The 26063-nt window shown below is 38.8% G+C and overlaps 1 protein-coding gene across 2 annotated transcripts in view; it reads right to left on the bottom strand.

Annotated features, from left to right (window-relative positions):
- Nucleotides 1-26063, bottom strand: part of RNGTT (RNA guanylyltransferase and 5'-phosphatase) — a gene marked incomplete at both ends in the record, with an annotated part of 198604 nt that overhangs the window by 27937 nt on the left and 144604 nt on the right. For both annotated transcript variants that reach the window (XM_082481115.1, XM_082481116.1), the window contains one exon: nt 5152-5218. In XM_082481115.1, the coding sequence (XP_082337241.1) occupies nt 5152-5218 (67 nt within the window). The remainder of the gene's footprint in view (nt 1-5151; nt 5219-26063) is intronic.

The raw sequence follows: 26063 nt of genomic DNA, 5'->3' as shown, positions 1-26063 counted from the left end.
GTAACTATTACTACAGACATAGCTATTTAAATGGGAAAAGATACAAAAAGTAAACATTTGTGGTGAAACTGTTCTACAACACCTTTGAACATACACTAGGGTTAAACAATAATTTAGAATAATTTCATTTAGAAACAAAATAAAATTATTAAGAGGAACTACCCTCTATAAAATCAATTCCTTCAATATAACCTTAAAGAACAGTCCCCTGGAATTTAAATGAGAATTCATTTCCACAGCGAATTTGACTTTCAAATCATTAATTAATTTAGTCCTTTCAGCAGCTGAAACAGCCATCATTTTCATAAGCCACTGAACATACTGAAGCTCACTACATATCACCCTAGATACCACAAATACTATGTAATAACTTAAAAGTTCTGGATCATGAACTCTGTTCAAAGTAGCAACATAGAAAATCTTGCAATATCTATAAACTGGCACATTATTGGAAAAGAAAAGTTCCAGGCAGAACCCTCTAGCCAGGAAAACAGTATTTTTTCCATTTCTTCTGATCTATCTGCTACCAGGTACAAGACTCAAAAGCTTGAGAAGTGAATGCTTCACATGCCTTTTGTATAATGAAGCACAGAGATCAAACATCTATCAAGCACTACCACTGATACCACTGAAAGCCAGGCAGGAGGAAGATAATCAGGTAATTTCAGTTAATCTTACCAGTTCATCTATGACTCAGAAACACTCTAAATAGTATTATATATAAACATTAATTTATTATTGCATGTGAGAAAGAAAGTCATAGAAAAATCATCCCAGAAGAGACATTAGTATTTCAAAATCTTCTCTCAGATTTGCCATCTACAGTCTTCATCATCAAAGACAATGGTGCAAGTATCTCCTGCACAGTTCTGGAAAATCAAACTCGTTTGCTTTTGGGAAGGGATACTTTGATAAGGAATTTCTCTCTCTGCGGTTTTGTAAATGTACATAAATTCAAACGTGAATTTATGAGTACTAGCATGGCAGTTTACATGTTTACTGTGAATATTTCAAAGGCCTGGTAACATTCCTATTTGTCCAATTGAAAGTGCACTAAAATGCATTGGGAGTACTGATGTATAATAATGGTTCACTTTGAGTAATAAATCTACACTGACGGAGGAATGAGGGGTTTCGGGCATTTCTTAATGCACATGTTTGGCAAGAAATGCCATATCTTAATAGAATACCTTAATACTTGGGATGTTTGCAAATGAACACGAGCGGGTAATTTATATAACGAGAGACACCAATCCATCACTCAGTGAGCAAAAGCATATCTGAACTAAAAGGTTACAAAGACTCTGCCTTATGTATAATCCAGGACTAAGTATGGTTCACAGGTCTTAACTGGTGGAATCATGAGCAACCATGTATGAAAGACCTGAAGAGCTGATGGGGGAAGAATGAAAGAAATGTGTCAAAAGTTACAGAAGACCATTAACTATCTCCAGAGTACGTAAATTTCTTTTTGCAGCACCAAGTCTCAGTGTGAATTATTACTCCCCAGTTTTGCTGCTGAAGATCTCTATGAAGTTTCAACCCCATCACTCTACACCAGTTCCTCCTGCTGTCATGCAGCCAACACCCTTCTAGAAACTCCAAGCAATCAGATAGGAGCCTGGATTAAAAAAGCTTATTGTTTTTGTTAACTGTATGCCACTTCCCAGTTGTAGCTAATAATACAAGCCACAGAAGAGATGACCCTAGGACAAATGAGCTTACCACTTCAGTATTATCTTTAGCATCAGAAACTAAGCAAAGCAACGGTGTGCAACTATATGCCCACATATATGCCCAAAGCTCCAAAAATAAAAGTTATTTCTTACAGAGAAGAGTACAGATTGTGGAATTAGCTTATTCAAACATGTCTATGCAATTTACAGTAATTTAGTGGATAATAAGCTTTGTTTTTCCTAGGTAGTAATTGAAAGTTATTTTGAATATCCACACTACTTATTCTGTGGCAAACACAGCATTTAGGATGAGACTACACCAGCGATATATTACCAGAAAGTCTAATATTAACCTACTCAAATTAAATGTATGTCAGATATTTATCAAGCATTGTACCATATATAAGGTAAGAACAGCCAACAGAACTGAAAATGTTACTGTGTCCGTATCTTGAATACTGTGCCATTCTCTACCTTAAAAAGGCAACAGCAGAAATACAGAATCATACGAAGAACAAAAATGGTGCTGACTGGAGATACTGAATGGTTGAATACAGGGAGCAATTAAATAGATTAAGTTTTTGTAGTTTGGAATATGCAAGATTGGGGCAAAGTGGAAGAGAAGATAAAGTCAGGAATAGAGAATGACTGCTCACCGTTTCTTCTGACATAGGGCCTACGTTGAACCAAAATGAATTATCTGGCAAAATGCTTAAAAGAAATAAAATAATACCTTAACTTATAGTGATAGTATGGCTTTGTATGTTGAAAATTTAGTGGAAAATCCCTTAGGCACATTTAGGGAGAAAGAGACAACTGAGTCCATTAAGCACCAGGATGCAGATACAACTTGCAGCAGAGAAGGCCCTGCATGCAAATTGCAGGAAACCAGCTGCATACTCTGTATTTATCCCGGTTTTGCACTCTTTCCCTAAGCATTTGCAGTTTGATCCTGCACTGTGTCTGCTTTGCAGCTGTCCTGTGAGCAGTAGGGCATCTCCCAGGCCACAAGTGATGTGAGGAATACCACTGCTTACTGCTCACGGCTGAGAATAAGTGCAGTATTACACCTCTTCTCTCTTAAATCCACCCAGTGAACTTACAAACTCTTCCCAGACAGGGGGGAAACCTCCCCATTTTGCTGCCTATTATTAGAAATGGATGGGGCAGGTGAGGGCAGGAATGGGGCCTCATTTGGAAGAGGACAAGTGTGAGAAAACTGTTATAAATCAAACAAGCACTATTCCGAAGGGTTAGCACCGCAAATGTACAAGATTGTTTTTGATTAAACTTCTCGCAACCCAAGGTTTCATGTAAGAAACATCTAAATTGTTTGATGAATGGATAGTGGGGTGGATTGAGAACTGGCTTGACAGATAGAGCTCAGAGGGTTGTGGTTAGTGGTGCAGAGTCTGGTTGGACGTCAGTAACGAGTGGTGTCCCTCAGGGGTCAGTACTGGGTCCAGTCCTGTTCAATATATTCATCAATGACATGGATGAAGGGATAGAGTGTACCATCAGCAAGTTTGCTGATGACACGAAACTGGGAGGAGTGGCTGACATGCCAGAAGGCTGTGCTGCCTTACAGCGTGACCTGGACAGGCTGGAGAGCTGGGCAGAGAGAAACCTTATGAAATTCAATAAGGGCAAGTGTAGGGTGCTGCAGCTGGGGAGGAATAACCCCATGCATCAGTACAGGTTGGGGGCTGACCTCCTGGAGAGCAGCTCTGTAGAAAGAGACCTGGGAGTCCTGGTGGACAACAGGATGACCATGAGCCAGCAATGTGCCCTGGTGACCAAGAAGGCCAATGGCATCCTGGGGTGCATCAAGAAGAGTGTGGCCAGCAGGTCGAGGGAGGTCATCCTTCCCCTCTACTGGTGAGGCTGCATCTGGAGTACTGTATCCGGTTCTGGGCTCCCCTGTTCAAGAAGGACAGGGAACTGCTGGAAAGGGTCCAGCAAAGGGCTACAAAGATGATTAGGGGATTGGAACATCTCTCTTATGATGAAAGACAGATGGACTTGGGTCATTTTAGTCTAGAGAAAAGAAGACTGAGGGAGGATCTTATTAATGCTTATAAATACTTAAAGGGAGAGTGCCAGGGGGATGGGAACAGTCTTTTTTCAGTGGTGCCCAGTGATAGGATAAGAGGTAACGGGCACAAACTTGAATATAGGAAGTTCCATCTTAACATGAGGAGGGACTTTACTTTGAGGATGGCAGAGCACTGGAACAGGCTGCTCAGAAAGGTTGTGGAGTCTCACACTCTGGAGATATTCAAAACCCGCTTGGACATCGTCCTGTGCAACCTGCTGTAGGTGACTCTGCTCTGGTGGGGGGGTTGGACTAGATGATCTCCAGAGGTTCCTTCCAATCCTGACCATTGTATGATTCTGTGATTCTGTAATACACATGTAAGGAACCGGGGAGATGGGAGAAAAGGAACAGGGACGATGGGAGAAAAGGAACAGGGAAGATGAAAAGCATGCATCTGTTCTTTTAAAGTAATTTTAAAAGAGTACTAAGGTTTAAGTTAGAAAAAGCAAGTATTAGCTAGATACGGTTGGGAATACTGTTCTTTAGTAATGTAATTAGGGATGGCAAAGGAACACATCTGAGTTTTAGAAATTAAGTTTCGTTTTGATGTAAAACAAACCCAAAGCTTTTAAAATTCTGAGAGGCACAAACGTGTGCACACAATGGAGGGAACAACGCTGCCAAGAGTGCAGAATATATAGTAATTACAGGTATCATCTGGGACATGGGAACATTTCAGCATTCTAAAACAGATACCACGTTTCCACATCCCAGTGTAATGATTGACATGCTAATGCTTCCCTCTCTTTGTCCTACGAAAAATCCCAATGAAGCTCATCAGAATCAGTCCATATATTCTCATAAAACATTTTTGTTTGCAAACGACATGACAATAACTAATTAGCAACTGGCAATTAGAAATGTGAAACTATTATAGTTCAACTAAAGGAAAAGAAACAGTAAGTCATAAAAGACAAAAAATGATTTTCCAGCAGTTCTATGAGTCTTTCATAATAAATCTAATAATACTGGGAAAACAATCTGTGCTTTTTACTGCATTGTATTCCCTGTCAAAGATCACTTAAAGAATTACAGAGTTCCAAAAGTGACTTTGTTTTAAAATGTTACTGACAAGGTAACCTAACAAAAAAAAAAAGAAAAAGAAAGAATATTTTCCTTCTGATAATTAAACCAAAGTCAAAATTAATCACAAGATTATAGGAAAAACTAAATGTCTTCTTTGACAAGTTAAGTACACAGATGTAACTAGAAGCGAACCCAGAATATGGGAAACGTCACCAAAGTAGCACTATTTCCCATTATTTTTACCGAAGCTGTATTGCTAACTTGAAGTTCTCTAAAACAAGACTAAAATCATACAGAAGTTAAATAATTTAAATAGCCACCTCCCCTCCCCTCCCAGCTTATTAATCGTACCTTAATTTGTGCAAAAGGTCTGTCAAAGTTTCCAACATAAAGAAGACCAACATTCTGGGTGAGTAGCCTAAAAAAACGAAAAAAATCTTTTAAGATATCACTTTACATCCATAAGGTTTTTTGCATCTCCAATAGTTGTTACTGAACCCTAGCAGGGTAACAAGCTTCATTACGATTGCAAGAGCTACCTTTGCAAAACTGATTACACAATTCTATTTGAACTACTACAAAAAAGGAAAGACGCGCATTAAAGATGGATGCACACCAGTAATGTGTGTTTACGGTGCAAGCAGCTCTTCAGAGCTTCTTTGTGATGGATGTCACTCAGTAACATGGAAGAACGGCAGGTATGTGTTTTTTCTATTTATTAGAGACCATTAGAGACAAATGGACAGCAAGAGAAAAGACTAGCAAACATTCAGAGCAGCAGGCCTAAGAGTTAAAACAGATTAGAGCAAATAAAAGCACACACAGTAATATAAAAGTGTCATCATTACAAGTACAGAAATAATAGAGAATCTCTGCCATATTGTCTAATGGCTTCCTAAATAAAAGGAGCCCCAGATGCAGTTTGTGTCTACTGTTCTCTTCAACTCTTTACAAAGTCGTTACATACACCACCAAGATCCAGAGGGACAGTGGGATAAATTGATTCAAATGACTGTTGGTACTTCTGGAAAAGAATTAGTTTCATTTCTGCAGATACCTTGCAAGTCAATGTTATTACTACACAAATTCCAAATCCTGGAGGAGAGGAGCATTAGGATGCAGCTACTATCAACAAGCAGACAAGAACATCACCGGCCAGTGAAAAGGTTAGGAAAACACCATGTTGTTCAAACCAGACCACCACGATCTTCCTCTTTGCTAAGCAAAGGCACAGTGGTCACCCCCTCCACTTCAGAGGCTCCAAAAGCATTGCACTGTAGTAGACACCCCATAAGGAGAACTTGTCAATGACAGACCACTGAAAGATTTTCTGTTTTGACTAAAAGGGACATGCAAAACCCATCATAACTCTTTAATAGCTCCAAGTGTTCATAAAGTGTTTGTTATTTTGTATTTTCCTTCAATTTTATCTCCCATTCTCATTAGCAATAATGCGTCACGTATGGATTAAATTTCCCCCTAACTAGAAATAACCAGAAAATAAGTAGGAATGTAGGCATCATTCTGCTCAAGTCTGACACTGAGATGTCTCTTTCTTTATATACTTTTAATTCATAGTGAGTGACATTTTTTTTCTATATATAAACTGGTTGTCGTTTTCTAACTAATACCTCACCATCTCCAGGTCTATATTCATAAACAAAAGAAAACAGAAGCTTAGACAGCAGTAAATCATTGACCTTCAGTTCATGCAATCCAAACACTGTGTGATGTTTCACATCTTAGTATGTTTTGATTTTTCCCAGTTCTGACAATATGATATATATGACCTTAAACTGATTCCCCAACAGTGGGAATTGGTGTAACTTGGCAAAATGGCAAAGTTGAAACAGTCATGTATATAAAAGAGAAGTAAGAAGTGGTGTTGAACTGTGTATCATCTTCAAAAATCCTTTTGTCATTAGATACTGCATACAAAATTTCCTGAGCATTGACAGAAATACCCATAGGAAGGGGAGACCAGTAATGATCACAGCAGATCAGCCGCAGTACAGACAAGCAAGTGGCTTCCTCCCTTTGCCCATCAGTGTGCCTGACTCCATCAGGAAGATCGGTACTGTTTTGCAACGGTTCTGCAGTACTGACATATGGAAGTCAGGACGAGCATGTCAAACTCGTTTTCAGTCACAATAAGCCAAATTCATGCAGAATGCAGGTCTTCAGAGCTGAAAAACCGAGCATATTGATCAAATCTTCTCCTAGAACTGTAAAGCAAACTCAGAAAACATTTAAGGGTTTTCTAAATGAAAAGAAACATGGGAATTAGTGGAAAAGGTTAAAAGAGTGTCTGTAGAAAGGATTCATGGTATGTCACCATATTTGAGAAGGGGCATCATAAAGCAAAAAAAGTATTTTTAAAAAGAACTGCATATAATGACCTGCGTGGCCAGCAGGTCAAAGGAGGTGATTCTGCCCCTCCACTCCACTCTCGTGAGACCCAACCTGGAGTACAGCATCCAGCTCTGGAGTCCCCAACATAAGAAGGACATGGACCTGCTGCAGCATGTCCAGAGGAGAGCCACAAGGATGATCCGAGGCTGGAGCACCTCTCCTATGAGGAGAGGCTGAAAGAGTTGGGGCTGTTCAGCCAAGAGAAGAGAAGGCTCTGGGGAGATCTTATTGTGGCCTTCCAGTACCTAAAGGGGGCCTACAGGAGAGCTGGGGAAGGACTTTTTACTAGGGCATGTAGTGATAGGACGAGGGGGGATGGCTTTAAACTGGAAGAGGGCAGGTTCAGATTGAACATTAGGAAGAAGTTTTTCACTTTAAGGGTGGTAAGGCACTGGAACAGGTTGCCCAGAGAGGTTGTTGAGGCCCCATCCCTGGAGGTGTTCAAGGCCAGGCTGGACATGGCCTTGGGCAACGTGGTCTAGTGGGAGGTGTCCCTGCCTATGGCAGGGGGGTTGGAACTCGATGATCTTCAAGGTCCTTTCCAACCTAAACCATTCTATGATTCTATGATAATTTTCTTAATGCAGAAAAGAAAAAAAAAATATCCACTAGCTCTATTTCTAGTATGGAACCCCCCCAAAAAAAGAGAAGACATACAGTGTGATTATTTCCACTTGGTTATTCTTCACATTGTTTTCTTAACTGGATAGAAATGTAGGACCATTAAAAATCTGAGTCTTTAGGATGGCTTTAGTTAGAAGTAACGAACACCTAAGGAACCTTAAGATTAACCTTTCCAGAAGACCACACAGCAGTTTACACTGTTTAACTTGCTATCACTGATGTGTACCCAAAACCTGCAGACATACTGCAAGGACTGCCTTCTTTAATAAGACTGATACTGACACAGAAGTACAAGCTCATTACTATTTATTCACCTTCCACCGCCTTGGCTGAAAGGTATTTTACTCATAATTTTTTATTTCTATTCACAAGTCACTTCAAAAAGGCAATGTTAATTCAATGCAATGTTGGGAAAATTTTTAGGGAATGGAAAGTTACCAGTAACTCTCCCTTGCTTAAATAAAAGCTCGCATTCTTTGTTTCTTTAGCTTTCAAGATTCCTCTTGAGTTCTGAAGTTCAAAATTATATCACCAACACACAAAGCCAGCCAGTTTTCCATATAAACACTCAATAAGGTTGAAATGAGCGTCTCAATATGATCAATTTAATGCCCTGAAATACTTGCTTTTTTCTGACCCTAAATGGTCCAAGCAATTCAAAACAATCCAAATCTCATGACTTGCATAAACTGTTACTTCAGAGTCTTTCTTGAGCTCTTTGAGAGCAGCCCTGCAGAGAAGGACTTGGGGGTATTGGTGGATGAAAACTGAATATGACCAACAATGTGTAGTCGCAGCCCAGAAAGCCAACCGTATCCTGGGCTGCACCAGAAGCAGCATGGCCAGCAGGTCAAGGGAGGTGATTCTGCCCCTCTACTCTGCTCTCCTGAGACCCCACCTGGTGTACTGCATCCAGCTCTAGGGCCCCCCCACATATGAAAACCATGGACCTGCACGAGCAGGTCAAGAAGAGGGCCACGAAGATGAACAGAGTGCTGGAGCACCTCTCCTATGCAGACAGGCTGAGACAGTTGGGGTTGTTCAGCCTGGAGAAGAGAAGGCTCCGAGGAGACCTTATTGCTGCCTTTCAGTACCTAAAGGGAACTTGTTGATGGGGATGGGGCTCTTTATCAGGGAGTGTAGTGATTAGATATCAGGAAGAAACTCTTTATTGGCTTTAAACTAGAAGAGGGCGGGTTCAGATTGAACATTTGGAAGAAGTTTTTCACTCTGAGGGTGGTGAGGCACTGGAACAATTTGCCCAGGGAAGTTGTGAATGCCCCATCCCTGGAAGTGTTCAAGGCCCGGTTGCATGGGTCGTTGAGCAACCTGACAAAGGTAACCCTACCCATGGCAGGGGGGTTGGAACCAGATGGTCTTTAAGGTCTCTCACAACCCAAACCATTCTCTTACTATATATCAGCACAATCTCCGTATTTCAGAGACTGACATCACACAGAAGAGTCTGGAGAGGTAAGCAGACTGCAGCAAGAGTCACTGCTGAGGCTCTGGATAGGTCAAGCTACTGCAAGAATGTGACTGCTCCTTCAGTAGTCACCAGTGGCAGTATCAAAAAACCCGATGTGCCATTGAGGAGAGAGGTGAGATAAGAGGAGTATGTGCCCATCTCCATCTCACCCATAGGAACTCAGCACGACTGATCTCTAAGTTACCATTGAGATGTACTCTTCACCTATCAGAAAGTTCAAATTATGCGTAGACATTGTTACAGTTCTTTAGTACAACACCAGGCTGCATTTTTTAACTAACTAAAATTAACTTTATACCATAAACTTCAACATGTCTAAATTGATATAGATATTCTCTCCTAATGCTCTCAACTAATTACCCTTTGCCTTTGAAGACTTTCCAATGGTTTCCAGGTTTGGTTTATATTTATATTTTATATTATATAAATTATATATTTATATTTGGTATATATTTCCTTATTTCAATGTTCTCTTTTAAAATGTCAGTCTTCTGTTTCTTACCTAATTTCACATTTGCAGGGTTCTATTCTCAAAATACTCAACACCTAACCCTTCTAACAGCTAGGCATCACCTGTAATTGGCCAAAATCAATACCAGCCTATGAAACAGTGGTGATAGTTTCACAGCAGAGTGATCATTTTTGAATTTCACATTCAAATAATTACCTTAAAATTATGAGAAAGAATTGTCAAAAATGCAAATGCCTACTGGCACTTCAGTACATATATTTATTCTTACTGGAAAATATGTAGCAATATACAAAGTTGCCTCAACTGATCATATTAGCTTACAGATGTGTATTTTATGTACGTGTCTTCCATTCAATACATTGTCAACACAATTCCCATTTTTTTCTGTAAATGGAAGGAAGAAAACATCACTCCAAGAAGCAGTGGTTCTTTAATATGTGCTGTCCATACATAACATTACACTCTTCCTACTCCTGTCCCATACACCCAAGTGAGCAGATTTCTAGCCCGACGTGCCTATTTGGGCTGTATCGTTATGTTCTATGCAAACAGCATAAAAACCCCAAAAGTATCAGGACCAACCATTTCTGACTTTCACCAATCCAATGTCAAGGTCTTAAAAGCCTTGCCAGTACCAAGAAAATGTTGCCACACAGTTACCATCAAATGTCCCATTTTCTGTCTTCAGAATCCTAGATTTGGCCTTTTCTGGGAAGAAAAACGTACCTGCATTTTCAAAATCCAAGCTGCAGGAGCCAGGCACTGCATGCCTGTGGGGGAAGCTGACTGCAGGAGTGGGCATAGGCAGGCACAGCAATTCCAAAGAAAAACTGTGATGTGAGGGCGGTAAATGGAAATAAATACTGGGCATGATTAAGGACTTGGGTGAAAAGAAACTTGGAATAAGGCAGATGAGATGGCAGGGAATGTGGAACACAAAAGGGATGAGAAGTATAAAGGAGTGACAAAGCAGCTCTCTGGGTTGGAAAGCATTGGAGCAGAGCTCGGAGCTGGAGAAGACTGGTAGATTAGGAATATGTGAGCAGCAAGGACCGATTTACCACAGAGGTCATGCTCCCCGAGCACAGCTGAACTTGCTTTGGGGGCTGGGACACTCCCAGTACCATTGCCCCCTTCCTACCACCTTTGGCCATGAGAAGCAGAGCGACCCTTAGCTATGGAATCTATGTGGGCAGCACATTTCAAAGAAGCCTGATCACTTCCTCTTCTCCACACATGGCCTGTTCCTGGTAAATCACTAAGCTTTTTTTTTTTTTCAGATGAAGGCGGGTATTTCAAGATAATCTCAACAAACATTCAGGTACAGCTCACCAACACACCAATGCTCCAGCTATAAAGTAGTACTTTGTAAAGGCAGAAAGTAGGTGTCATATAGAATCATAGAATTGTCTAGGTTGGAAAGGACCTTTAAGATCACTGAATCCAACCATCAACCTAACACTGCCAAAACCACCACTAAACCTTGTCCCTCAGCACCACGTCTACCCGTCTTTTGAATACCTCCAGGGATGGCTACTCCACCACTTCCCTGGGCAGCCTGTTCCAGTGCTTAGTAACCCTTTCTGCAAAGACCTTTTTCCTAATATGCATCCTAAACCTCCCCTGGTGTAAGTTGAGGTTTCCTCTTGTCCTATCACTTGTTACGTGGGAGAAGAGACTGACCCCCACCTCTCTACAACCTCCTTTCAGGTAGAGAGCGATAAGGTCTCCCTTCCCTGAGGCTCCTTTTCTTCAGGCTAAACAACCCCAGTTCCCTCAGCCGCTCCTCATAAGGCTTGTTTCTCCAGACCCCTCAACAGCTTCATTAACCTCCTCTGGCCATACTCTAGCACCTCTATGTTTTTCTTGTAGTGAGGGGCCCAAAACTGAACATAGTACTTAAGGTGGGGCCTTAGAAGTGCCGAATATAGTTCCTCCGTCTCTTATTGGCATTTATGCCTTGAGGACACCACCTCAGCTTGATCTGAACCCCAAACACCAACCCCTTCAGACTCCAAGGGCTCTCTTGAAAGTCTGCTCGGGCTACCAAACAGGGCCACGCAAACTGTGGAGCTGAAAATGTAACTTCTGACCAGTCATACAGAAACTGGCTGGAAGTTTCCCTCTGGGCTACCTGGATCCTAGTGCTGCCATGCAAACTATGGAAGGAGGTTTCCAGAAAGGTGCATGCAGAAAAAGAAAGGAGCAGAGTGGAGCCAGGAGCCGCTGCCTCTCACAGGAGCAAGTTACTGCAGATTAGCTGAACGCGGTAACTTGCTCCTGTGCGAGGCAGCAGCTCCTGCGCTTGCTCTCTTGCGAGACCGGTGGCATATCGTGCAGGAACACAGGCTCAGACTTGCAGCTCTAGGCGACAGCACAGAGGTCAGACAGGTTTGGAAAGCAGGGAGTATGGAGTGAAAAAAGGCAATGTGTACAGCAGAAGGGCTGAAAAGAGGTAAGGTAACTGGCACTGGAAAGGTGGAATGTGCTGAAGGAAAATGATGACCAGGCACATAGACTCGAGCCGTCTGGCTTTTCCGGATGAATGCTGCCATGAAACAGACAGTGGTAGGCATGCAGAGCTGCCTGCAGCATTGCTGCAGTTCTTCACTACCCCTGTGAAACAGAACATGTAACTTCCTCCTTAAATTTCCACAGGAACGCTCACCAAAATCCCAGAATTTATGGCAATTTATCAAATAGTATATTGCAGTATTTGTACTAGGCAATATTAAAATTTAACTTGACATACATCACGGCTGAAGAATAGTTCATCACTCCACGTAAATCAAGTCACTAGATTCTGTATTTCTGGTTTTATTCTTGACTGTTGCCAGTTTCTTTCACTAGCTCTTGAACCAACAAAAAAGCCTGACTCTAGATGAGTTTGTGTTTGTTTTTAAGAGCTCGATAGGTGGTACAGCTTGCCACCAAAGCTTTGCTAGATGTAATAAAACTTGTTACATCGCAAAACCAGAAAAATATTTGAGTGCATGCAAGACTGCAGAAACTTCCAAAACTCAGCTTGATGGCTGTGCATATCTGTCTGTACTTCTAATAATGGTGTAGATGGAATTGACTGCTTTCAGCAAAGGACGAGGGGCAGCTCCTGCTGTGGTCTGTTCTACCTGAAAGAACTCTCTCCAGATCAGACAAGTTTTTTTCTGGTTGATCTGAATAGTGGACTGATACCTGAACCACCCTTGGAGTCTGCCTGGAAGGGATTTCACCCTAGTAGATATGATTAAACAGGAATACCAATTTCACTGATGAGAAAACGGGATTGAGATGCATGGACTACTTCCGCTTTACAGTCAGAACCAGCAACAACTAGCTACAGTGGGGCTGGGATTTGATCATCCTTCATATGCTGCAGAAAGACATTTGCAGTCTTCACAGAGGTTGCAGGTGAAAAGATTTCAATCCTGAGAAGATGTGTATCAAGAGTGGAATAGATGTGAAGCAAAATGGAAAGAAAAAACAATCCTGACACTCAGTGGGGCTACTGACCCTTGTGAACATCCATATCTTTATTGCTAAAAACATTTCAGCACACACATTTGTGGCTGATTAAAGCCAAAAATGGAATACAACCTGTTCAAAGTATAAATTGGACAGTGAGACAAAATTTTAGGAAAATCTCTGTGACCACACTCACATTCTAAAATCCCATATTTAAAATAACTATATAACAGGGATTAATATTAGTTATGGTCTGAATGTTTTTACATTTCATTTTAAAATATACCTTTTGTGTGATAAGCATATACAAAGACTGTTACGCTCTACATGTGCTTTTAACTGTCTCTAAAATTCGCCCCGGAGGCATTTGCACATTTTAGGCATAAATGACTGTAATAATTTACAAACACAGAAGAACAACAGCCCTGAGAACAGAAGCAACACCTTTGTAAGTTCAATAACTGTGTTTTCAAACACTATTTGAATGTTTTTCACATATAGCTTTGAAGATAAAAGTAACTTTTATACATAATTTTATATATTTTGTATTCCATTATGCAAAGAAATTACCCCAGTATGTCATTATTGCACACGATGACATGAGCACAAATAAAGCATCATGACAAAGCAGAAAGGACAGCATGTTCACATGATGCAGCTGATGTCCTCCTCAGAATATAATAAATATTCTGTATTTATCCTGTGTTCACTTAAACTGAGGGAAAACTGTGCACTGGGCTGCAATATCTTTAACATGGAAAGAGAAGCAGTTTCTTAAAGAGTCTCTTGAACCATAACTTGGATTCTACTACAGTGACATTACAATTATATTTTGCTTCTGGCTTATGCTAATTGTTCCCCACTGCTTTTCAACTCTAATTATGTATTTTCTAGGAATACACAATTGAAAGAAAAGGCAAGAAGAAAATTAGGAAAGTGTAACTAGAGAATTATAAAAATTGATGTCAGGGTCAAAAGAATTAACTTCCTGCATTCAATTTTTTTCAAGATCATTAATTATTTCATTAATTTATTTCATAGACTAACATAAGAGTAATATAATGAAAATATTATACTAGGTATTATGAAATACAAAAGTATATAAAAGGTTCCGATACAAATTCTGGAAAAAGCTAATACCAGTGCACAGATAAGCTTGTGAATTTAAACTGACATGCATGTATGGTCTGCCAACAACATGCATTCAATTTTCTTCTAAAAGTATATAGAGCCAAAGAACTTGACAGTTAAGAGAAGCAGTAGTGAACCTTGCACGCAGAATACTGACAGTGGCAAAACAGAGGCTTCACAGACAAGAAAGAAGAACTCTCTTCTGCATTCTACAGTGCATTTATCAAACCACTTTTTCAAGCTATGAAAATATTCTAACAAAATGTTATAATTGTCAATCATGAAAGAAAACTTCTCATGGACAAATATAAGCTATTCTAGTATTTCCCTACCCTTTATCATGATGATTATAAACTGTATATTTGATTTAGGAAATTCTTCCTCAAATTTGAGCACAAATTGAAAAAAGCTACGAGGATACTGGAAGAGACACTATGCACAGCTGGTTACACAGTAAAGATGCAAAAACCCCTGGGTTTGAACGCAACAGAGGAAAAAGGTTGGGAAGTGATACAATCAAGTGTTAAAAAAGAGACTGTAAACAATTTTACAATGCTAAATTCATCTCTGCAATTAAAAAAACCCACAGAAAGGTAAGCAAAACCTTTTCATTCATTGAATTCTGAATCTGCAGAATATCCCAATGCAAGTTAATGGTGATGGCAGTTAACATAAAACTGTATTCTAAGTAATATTCATGGGGAAAAATGCAGTGGACAGCACAAACTACAGACTTGAATTTAACACCCTCAGCCTTTCCATATATTAATAAGCATGCAGCTTTTTGAAACACATGCAACTTAGGCAAAAATATCAATGTTATGTGTTAATTGCCCTTCAAAGGAAAAACTCCTACGCATAATACTTGAAAGGCTTCACTGAACTACCTCATGCCCTACAGTAAATCACTGCCTGTCATTGACTATTGATAATAGGAATCTGGGAAGTAACTGATCCCTGAAAGACATACTTCTACTGAATAACGTCACCGCTGCTACATAAAAGACACAATAAAAATTACATTTAGAGAGCTCAAAACTGCAAAACGAAGTGACCTCATATCTGAAGTAATGGTCTGCAAGTGATTCTAGATCACAGTCAAAAAGAATAAAGTGACCAATATCAAAGTTTACTTTGAGTTAGGAGGGTTTAATTTACATTATTTTTGAACAAGTGTTTGGCTGTAGTTTGTTGGTTTTGGTTTTGTTTTTTTTTTTTTTTTGGGGGGGGGAGGGGATGTTTGTACACGAATGCTTTCCTAGAGACAGGGAGATTTTTCAAGAAACATTCTTGCACTTTATTTTAATGTTTGTCCAGGCTTTGACTTACAGGCAAATCACATAAAGAAGCATTTTGACTACATTTACATATAACCGCTCCATAAAAAGAAGAAGGGAAAAGTAAGTAGAAACAAAAAGTACCCATTAAATAATCATGCCAATTCCTCCACCAATGGAATATTATTCCCTGTAGTATAACGAGCAATTTGGCCAGGCTGGCCATAAATTATCTGAAAAATGAGGCTGCTTGCCTTCTCCTTTGGGAGATTATTACGTAGTCTGAGAGATTTCACTATTAGAATCTATTTCTGATAGTAAACGTCAATTTTTTCTTTCTGAATATCATCCCTTTCATCTCACTGAAATATAGGACAGGAGCTAGGAACTATTCCCAATTTGCTGAAAGACCTGCCTGACACAGGCTGTGCTGCAACTCTGCCCAGATTTATCCATATATCACAAAACAAGAGCACCCACACAACCCTGTAGTGGACTCACTGGAACACTGCAAATCCACCTTCTAGTCTAGGACCCCATAGGGTCCTTTCACCTTGGCCATCTTTTAAAATATAACCGAGACCACAACACGAGCAAATTCAACACCCAGAATTAAATGAATAATTCACACCACAACACAAAGCTTTGTATCAGGAGATTTCAATAAAATAAGAAGTCTAATTACAAACATTTTAAAGTCAAAACAAAGACATTTTAAGTGTCTCAGGAGCTACTTAAGAAAAATGGATTTCTAAGAGCAAGTAAGATACAGAAGAAATAAATGAGATAATGGCAAAAATATCTCAAGTATATCCAAGTACAAAACTGGTAAAAAAAATTCAGCAGATTCATTTGATCATGTGAAAATACAATGAGCAACGAAGGAAGATGGGAAGACTGCTGAAAAACTAATGGATTTGTTTGTTCCCGCTGAAAATATAAAGGCACCTAGTCAGGACCAGTTTGGTTTTTTTAGTTACCAAAATGAAATGCCTGCAGAAATAGAGGTACTAAAAGAAAAGCTCTGAGAAGATATTGATAGATAAGGTGAAATCAATTACCAGACCCTGATGCAATATATCCAAGATTTCTGTTATTTCTTAATACAGAAGTTCTGAATTGCTATTAAAAAAAAAAGTCATTCTTTAACACCTAAACAAGGTAATTTCTGTAAGCTTCTCAGAGTCCTACCCTTTAGCACAGCATTGTTCAGCATGCCCACCTTGGTCACGCATGGCAATGCTACTTAGGAGGTTGCACATCCCCTGCATTCATACTGTGGCTGCATCTGCCTCTCTTTTGATCATTTTAATGAAAGAGCGCTTAAAAAGGAGTGGGGGACAGGAGAGGCACCACACTGACATAATCGATTCAGACTGCCAAAAGGCTTCTGTTACAGTCTTCCACAGTAATTTATTTTTTAAAAAATAAAACTAGGCAGTAAGTCCTTTTATATGGAAGAGGCTACTTACTGTTATGGATCAAACCCTCATTAAGAGACTGGACAGGCAGAATAAATGGTCAGTTTTCATCTTGGCAAAGGCCAAGTGACTATTCAATTTGTGTAACAGGCTGTTTAATATATTTATTAGTAATCTGAAAAAAGTCATGAACAGAGAAAGTCTGCTGATAAAGCAAGTTATGAAGCAAAGGCTGGCAAGTTTAGCTAGATTACAAAGTGCATCACTTTGAAAGAAAGTTGAAGCCATACTTAAAATCACCCTTACGACCTCAGCATTACTTTCCTCTGCAGTGAAAGATATGTGCTCCTGTGTGTATGAATCAGGGAAAGGTACTTACCCATTTAATTAAGGAATATACCATTATGGATATGAACCTGGCAACTAGAACTCTGCTATTTCCTAACATTCAAAGGCTTGACTTTGAAGCTTATTGAACTCTCCTTCCACATGCGGTTTTGTCGTTCTTTTGTCCTTGGTCTTTCCATTTTTAAAATAAAAAAAATAAAACCAAACTTCTGTCCTGTACAACTAAATTGTCAGAGCAAAGTTGGAAATTTAAATATTCAGCAATTTTAACACAGGTTGTTATTGCTGAAAAACCATGACAAAGAACTGGCAGAAAAGCTACATCTGGTCTCATCTGGCTATAACCTCCCCCATTCTGCCCTTCATTTGTCAGCACAGCTGCTCCAACAGTTTCCTGGTTTTCCCAGTGCCCTGTATGCTGCACCAGTGGTGGCAAGACCTCACAGCACCCCCAGACTTTGGCAGCTAACACTTCCAAGTAAAAGAAAACAGGCCACTCTGTAGGTTGGCCAAATTTAGACAGAATTCCTCTGCAATAAGGACAAGACGTTCCTGTATGCCATAGAGGTCACTCTGCCATATATCAAAAATCTGATGAATTACGGATGCTACAGTCTTTCAGTGAAAGTATTGTAAACCACTAGGAAGCACAGCATAAGGTACCCTAGGTAAATCAGTTGGCACCAGTATTCTTTTGACAACGCAAGGCAAACCAAAGATTGACCAGGTGATCCGTATTTTATTTCTTGTAACAAAAAAGCAAGGAGTGATTGAATTATGCTGACTGAGGGAGAACTCAAATCTGATAAATACTTCATCACAAAACATGTAATTAGACCAGAGCTCATGCACACTGCCATAGTGTGCAAGAGAAACAGGGACTGAACATGCATAAGAAAAATATCCAGAAGACTAACAATTTCTCTTAAAAAAAAAAACACTAAAGAATATAAAATTTACTTGTCTACACGGATCAGAGATATAAGCGGTATTAAAATTCCCACCTTCTTATTAAAGATCCTCCACAGGAAGGCATCATGAAAGAGCACCCTTAGCCATATGCATGTGCGCTGTCAGACCACTCCAACCGATTTCTCTTCCTGTTTCCCCCCATCCCTTTAATGATTTATTCAAAAAAATACTTTATTCATTAATGATGCACAACCACAGAAATGATCGAATTGCAGTCTACAAACCATTTAGGTATGGGTTCATGAGGGAAGCATGTAATGAACAACAAAGTCTTTGTCTAGCATTGGGAGTGATTGGCAGCCAGCTGCCATCTACCCAGGCACAAGTGCCACCAGCAGAATGCACAAACACCCATCTGTTACGAACAAATCTACCACCCAAAATAAGGTAGGAAGGCTGTCAGAGACTTCATGAACTTCACTCTCATTTCTGAAACCTGCATGGATGGTGCAAGATTTAGCTCCTCTGTACATTATAAAATTAAGTCCCTCAGCATACGCGCTATATGAACTTTTTAATGAAATTTCTTTTACAGAAATTCTTAAGATAGTAATAAACACAGAATGAAGTATTCTGCGTTTTGAAGTAATAAGAAATGCACTTGAAGTACTTTCCTGGGTGTGACAAAAGAAAGGACTATTACCTTTTAATACCAACTACCAACACTGTAATACTGATTATTGCATCTGTAATCTAGAAGGCACTTGCAGTAAAGCCGCCCTGTCTTTCTGGTGTATTACTCTGCTCCAAAAAAGTCAGCATCCTTACCCATAAGGCTCCTTTCTCCATAAGGGAAATCACTGCTCTGCTATTGGGGTGCTCTGCCTCACTTCAGAGGTGCCACATCTCCTCCAGTAACCCCTTTCTCCATTCCTCTTTCTGTCCTTTAACACTCAGCTGCCCCTTGGTTTTATTTTGTTCAGGCTTTTTAAGATTATTATCTCCCTCCAATACACCCCCCCCGCTTCTTTCTCCAAACTTAAGCACCATTTATCCCAATTCCCAATTCAGAGAGGGGAAGCATACTTTTCTTGAAGCCACCAGGAGACGAGTGGAATGCACTGGGATGATGGAAGCTTGAATGATGATAAGAAACACAGGGCGGCCAGCAAACAGACTGGGAACAAAAAAAAACCTTCTGAGATGCCTCTGCTCCACACACAGCATTTGCTTCACAGCAACAGCTCCCAGGTTGAGAACCACTTTTCCAGCTTCTCCTGAGCAGCCGCGGTCCCCACAGCAATATAAACCTGATGCAGCTACTAAAAACACACAGGGCACTACCCAGGGTCCCTTCTTCCCAGGCACCCGGGGTATGGTCACATCCAAGTTCACAAACACCTCAAGAAGTCCCATGCAGCCAGACCCACCTGCTTGCCTGCACGTGGGCTGAGGAAAAGGACCAGGAAGCATCATCATCATAATCTTAGGGGGCTGCTTCTACAGAATTTTGGGTCAATATAACCATTTTGCAAGTTCTTCATATACTATTAGTATTCTTAGTCTCTTCTTTTCCAGCTGTTTAGACTTTACTTGAAATGATTAAGCTATTTCGTGACGCACTCTATAAAAAGTCAAAGAAGCTGAGGCCTGGGTGATGAGCAACTTGCTGAAATATATCTTTCCTATAAATGGTGGGAAAAAATAATTGAATTCTTCATAAAAATTGCTGTATTATTATTACAGAAAGAGAGCATCTTTTCATTTACTGTCTTGAATTATGAATTTTTATTATGTAGGGCACAAGTGAAAGAGCAATTACGATCAAATGCTAACTGCATAGGACAAAAAATTAGTTACTTGCAGTCCCTGGTTATTAACTACTGATTTAACTGGTATCAGGATGACCTGCTCTGGCTTTTCTTTCATCTATTTCTGAGAAGATTTATGTAACATAAATTATTAAGTTATTAATTAACAAATGTACAGTAAAGAAGTTTTTTTTCCTTTTTGCAATATGCCTCCAAGATACCATTTTTTACTGCAAGCAATTTTGCATGTCCTTTTGGATTATATTTTACCCTTGCTAAAAAAAATCTGCTAAAAAAATTAGTGCAACATGGTTCACTATATTTTGATTTTCCAAGCAGAAGATCCTCACGGCAGTATTAGAAGCTATCTGCACAGATAATAAGCCTGTTTAGGGAATATAGTTAAGCTGCAATTAATTACAGGTATTACAGAAAAAAAAATGACATTGTTGATTATAAACACTGTGAACTTAATTCAGGTCTATTTAAGGTAAGACAAAGTCTTTAGCAAAGAGTAGTATGTTTTCTTAGTCTAAGTGATATAGCTGGGAAGAACAAGGACTGGAGCATGCAAGTTAATCTTGAGCTTGAAGAAGGACTTTGATGTCTCAAAATTTGGCTATTTTTTAAATATATATGATAAGCATAACAAAATAACTTAAGCTATTGCATTTTCCAATATACCCAGTCTCACCTACATCTTCAGACCATCAGAGAGAGAAAGTTATCAATCAGCATACCAGAATGCAATTTCAGTTATTTCATGGAAATTCTATGCATTTTAACCAGGACTTTAATGGCTCTGCAGTAGCAACTGACAGCAAATAAAAAAATAATCACCTTTACTGGAAAAATGAACTCTGAAGACTCACATGCAAATATGAGTGAGAAAAGGAAAGAAGAATGAATAAACTTTAGCAGGAACACAAATTTGAGTCTATCTGGGAACAGTATCGCAGAATTAAAGAGAGAAAAGGGCAGACTCATAGATCACATATTCCTGTAACAGATGATGGGAAACCTACATTTTAACACATCTCTGCTGTGAAGATTTACACCAGTTAGGAAACCCAACAACAAAGTGTCTCTCTTTTTTTTTTTTTTTTTTTTTTTTCTTTTTACAATCTGTTTTCCTAAGAGAAGTTCAATTTAGGAATGGCAGAAGTTATTCCATTTACTCAGCTACTACAGATCTGTTCTCTGGACCTACCTGTCCCAGCACGAGTAATGCACAGCCCCTGGGGTCCCTGCTTGGAGGAATTCAATTTCTTTTGGATGCTAGGCTGTAACCTTAACATTCCTCAGCAACATTTTACATGCACAGACTAGTGACAATGGGATTACTTTGACAGTTCCTACAATTCTGCATTTTTTTGGTCTAATATATTTAATTTCAAACTTGGAATATTGCTTTAATTTTTCATATCCGGCATTTACACTGGAAGAAGACTTATACATGATTGATTTAAAACGCACAGAAAAAGAATTAACTCTAGGTTTACTTTACAAGCACACACATACTTACCTGAACCAGTCAAAGAACATCTATCAGACAACAAGTACTAGAACCGCTGCAAAATCAAGTTTTAATTGTTCCTTCAGATAAATCCTTTATCTGTTTAAAAATTAAATAGACCATACCTTTCTTTGAAGGTACTTTCAAAACCACCTTGTTATTATGGCAGAGAAAATCTATTATCAGAGAGCAAACAGGCACTTCATTCAGGTATAAATCACTCAAACCTATGGCAGATTGTAATTAAAGTATTTAACATTTGAAAACTAAAAATAAGGAAAAGTGAATTGCTTTCCTTAGGACCAGAATGCAGGAACAAGGGTTTTTAGATAAGCAAGAATACTTGTTCATTAAGTTGTTATGAAGACACTCAGGCTAGAGAAGTCTGAGTGAGGAAAGAGGGTGCAACCTCATACTTGAGAGTTTGTGAGAGTTGCAAAATTATTTCTTACCCAACTTTCTAAAGCTTGCACACATGGCACAAACAGATTTTCTGCAACTGTCCCAATATCCCAGACAGTTCTATAGAGCCAAACTAGTCTGTTTTCTCTGCAGTTGAAAAAATGGCTATTCTCTTCACTATACATAAGTCTTTCTCCATTCATCAGTTTTATATAAAACCCACCTTTGTATAAGCTTATCAGCGGTCTTTCCTTATACAGAAGACCAGTAACTATCTACAGAGCCTCATACTGCAAACTTGAGTGGAAAGCTGTCATAGCTATCAGTAAAAAAATAATAGACTACCTAAAATGAGGATAGAGAAAGAAGCTCACTAGAATTAAGATTTGCCCCACCCCACTTCTTCCCCCAACTCATCCTTTCTCGCTGCTTCCATAACTTCTGCTTTTCTATCTTTGCAGGTCCCCTTGGTAATTAAACTTCAGGGTAAGGCTTTGTCAAAAAACACCAAAAACTGCCAACTTCTCCTGTTGACACACTTGCTGTTTTAGAGCTTCAGAAAATCATGCAATTTCAAAAAGAAAACAAAACAAAACAAAACCTCAACAAAAAACCATACGGAGTTATTTGCCGTCTCCCTCATTTTAAGTTAAAAAAACTATTTGTGATCCTGGAGCTATTACATCAGAACCATTAATGTAAAATTATCACCACATTCTTGCCCTTTTGTCATAGCAATTTCTGGTTTTCTGTCTGAAAAATCTTCTATGCACTTTATGTCTTGTAAGAAATTCAACTTTAGTGAATCAAAGGGATAATTTAGGTTGAGCAATAATAGAGATGTATCTTCTGCATTAAATAGGAGTACATAACTACACTGCACTTTTTAAATATTCGCTTGGTAAAAAGAGAGAGAAGCAAGTCTGCAAAGTCTAAATCTATAGTATCTTTATGCTGTGGATTTCTGGATTGTTTAAAAATATTTCTGTGTGCAATTTTCATTTAAAAAGAACCATCCGTTTCATAACACAGCTTTCAGCAATGAACACAAATGTTTGGACCCAATGCTACATAAAATCCTTTGGGAAATGAATGATCCTCAGTCTATACATCAGAAAGCAACAGACCAGACAATGCTGTAGAATTTCAATACTAGGTCTTCAAAAGGCTTTTCTGCACTAGTTAGGGTTCGTTCTTCTTCCTTAGGCTTGTCAAACATGTAACATTTTAAGTAATTTGTCCCACATCTTTAAAGCATGGCATAGCCTGTACCAATTTATTTTTATTCAAATGAAAGTGTTTTACACAAGTAAAGCATAGAGGATACAGCTGTGCCTCTTGCAAACACAGGCTCTATCAAACCATAAAAACTCACCAGCCAAACAATATCAAAGAAACTTAATTTTAGCTCTGAAAAAAGGCAGGATATCATCTTCAGAAGACACTTGGAAAATTCCTACATAGTGCATGTCTGAATGTTACAAAGAGAAACAATTGACATACAATACACGTAAAAAAAATTTAAGTTGTGTAATAGCATCCTCTTACTTTAATGTAAAAGAGAAACTAAGTTAAACAACAGAGACATCATCACTGTGCAAAACCCATTCATCATACCCTGTTACAAGGATGAGTAAAAGAGGAAAATGACCAGTTTTGATTATCTAGTTCTAATGGCATAATTCAAATAACTGAAGCTTAATACTTTTGCTGTTAAAACATGCTGTATTTATGACCTATCTCAGCTGGAAGAAAGCATTTGCATGCCATACCATTGCCTCCTCTAAAACAAAAAAACTATTCCAGTTTATTATGATATGCAAGTCATCTTTGAAACACAATTTTCTTAACACATAAGTAACGTGTGAAGATTTTTATCAAAGTGAGTATTGTGCAGAAACTAAGGACAAACATCTTGCTCAGTGAGGCTTGAGAGTCATTTCTGCTTCTCTTCTTGAATGAGAGCAGAACGAACAACAGAGAGTCCTGAATCAGACCTACGTACAGATCACTATCATCACAAGAAGTCAGAAATGGTATTAATACATTAGTTGAGAAGGGTTAATCACACCTATAATGAATTTTCCCCTTTGGAGGGGAGAGAATAGTTCAGGGCCTTCATCAGGAGATATCCAATTCACTTTTGAGTCCATCTATCCTGCTCTACTCCCCAAATCCAGTGATCTCCTACCACTGAATATCCACTTTCAAGCAGAATTTTGTGCTCCTGAGTAAAAAGGTTAAAAACTTGAGCATTTGAGATTTCATGCTTTAATATTCATCAAAAGAGTGAAGTGCTTTTATAAACATCTGTGAGAGATGATGGTTTTGATATGTAGACCTGAGGGGGGGGGGGGGGGGAATAATCAAGTTCACTATACTGTTCCACTCTGCTCATTCCAATCTTCGCTGTCCTGTAATTAGAGGTACACACATTACATTTCATTTGTAAACCACTGATAAACATTTGCCTACAGTGCAATCTTTTAATACTTTGTGAAAAAAAAAAAGGCTTTATTTTTACATATGAGAATAGCCAAAGACTCTAGCTTTGAAAATATTTAGTTGTTGTAAGGGGAAAAAATGCCATCTGCTGGGTACAGCTGAGGACTGTCCTTTTCTTACTAAAACACCATGCTGCCCTGAGCAAGTTTTCTCATCACTTCAGACTTCATTTTTCCCATCTTGAAAACTGACAAAGCCATATGCCTTGGTTTTGGGGAGTATATAATAGCAGCCTCATTAAAACTGTGTAATAGAAAACTTCTTACTATCATACCTCTCAGAGATTGGGAGGTCTGACAATAGACAGGATGACTAGCATTTGAATAAGGATGCTTTTAATCTTTCAAGAACATCAGAATTGTCTCTAAACTCCCCAGTATTTCACTTGCTTTTGTGTCTCCACGTATATATATATATTGCTGTTAGGTAATTAAAACATTATTCAGCTTATACATATAAAGCAGAGCAACATGCTGTTTGTTTCTCTATTAGTCATATACAACTTTTCTACCATTCATAAGGCAGTGATGGAACGTTGGTTGGCAGAGTACAGATGCAGAACCTAGCTTAAAACCATGAAACCAAGGCACTGAAAATCATACTGCTTAAGCAGGAAAAATAATAAAAAAGAAAAAGTTGAGAATGTCCAGTTAAGAAATACATTATATGAAAAGGCAAAGTCAGATTTAATAAAAGGGTTAATCTTTAAAATTAAGAAGTATGACAAAAGGAGGATAGGGTTCCCACATGTAAACACAAGGAAAAGAGGAGAGTTTTGTTTTGACTGATAACAGCCAAGGGAATTCTTCTACATTTTTGTTTGTGTTTTTAATTTTTATAAAGAAGCAGCTGTCACCTGTGTGTGTATACACACACACACATATGCATATAGGTATATATATTTATAAATAAAAAACTGATTCATTTCATATGAAGCTGAAACAACTTACAACCTTGGAAATCTGGGTTTCAAAGTGAAAATAAAGGCTTATTTCTCACATATACAATGATGCTAAAAATGAAGTAGGTCCTGTGAATGAACATATCTTCCATATGTTTAAGATAAAAGCCTTGAAGTTGATTTCAGAATAGACTTCAGTACAAAACCATGCTTGTACTTCACACTCACTGTCATAAGACTGCTTTGCAAAAAGCAAGAAAGCATAAAGAGTGTATGAAAATAAGGAATTCTGGCCTTTTTAAGATCCTCTAGTAGGATGACATGCTTACATCTGTTGTCAGATGGAACCAAATCTCTACTGAAAACTATTAAAGGCTTTTTACAAAGCACTAGATATTCCCTGTTAAAGCGCACTATGCGCACAAGCTCCATACCCAGTAGTTACCGTCCTTTTCCCGATCGCTTAGCTAAGTAACAACACGGATTCTTCATTACCATCAGGCCTTGATTATGCAAATTGGTCTCTCATAGACAGTTGCATGCACCTATAGCCTCACTGATTGTAATGTGTTTCTACAAT

Source organism: Vanellus vanellus, assembly GCF_965231255.1.
Source record: "Vanellus vanellus genome assembly, chromosome: 3".
Lineage (NCBI taxonomy): Eukaryota > Metazoa > Chordata > Aves > Charadriiformes > Charadriidae > Vanellus > Vanellus vanellus.
Note: the sequence above shows the minus strand (reverse complement) of the source record. Positions and strands in the feature narration are given on the sequence as shown.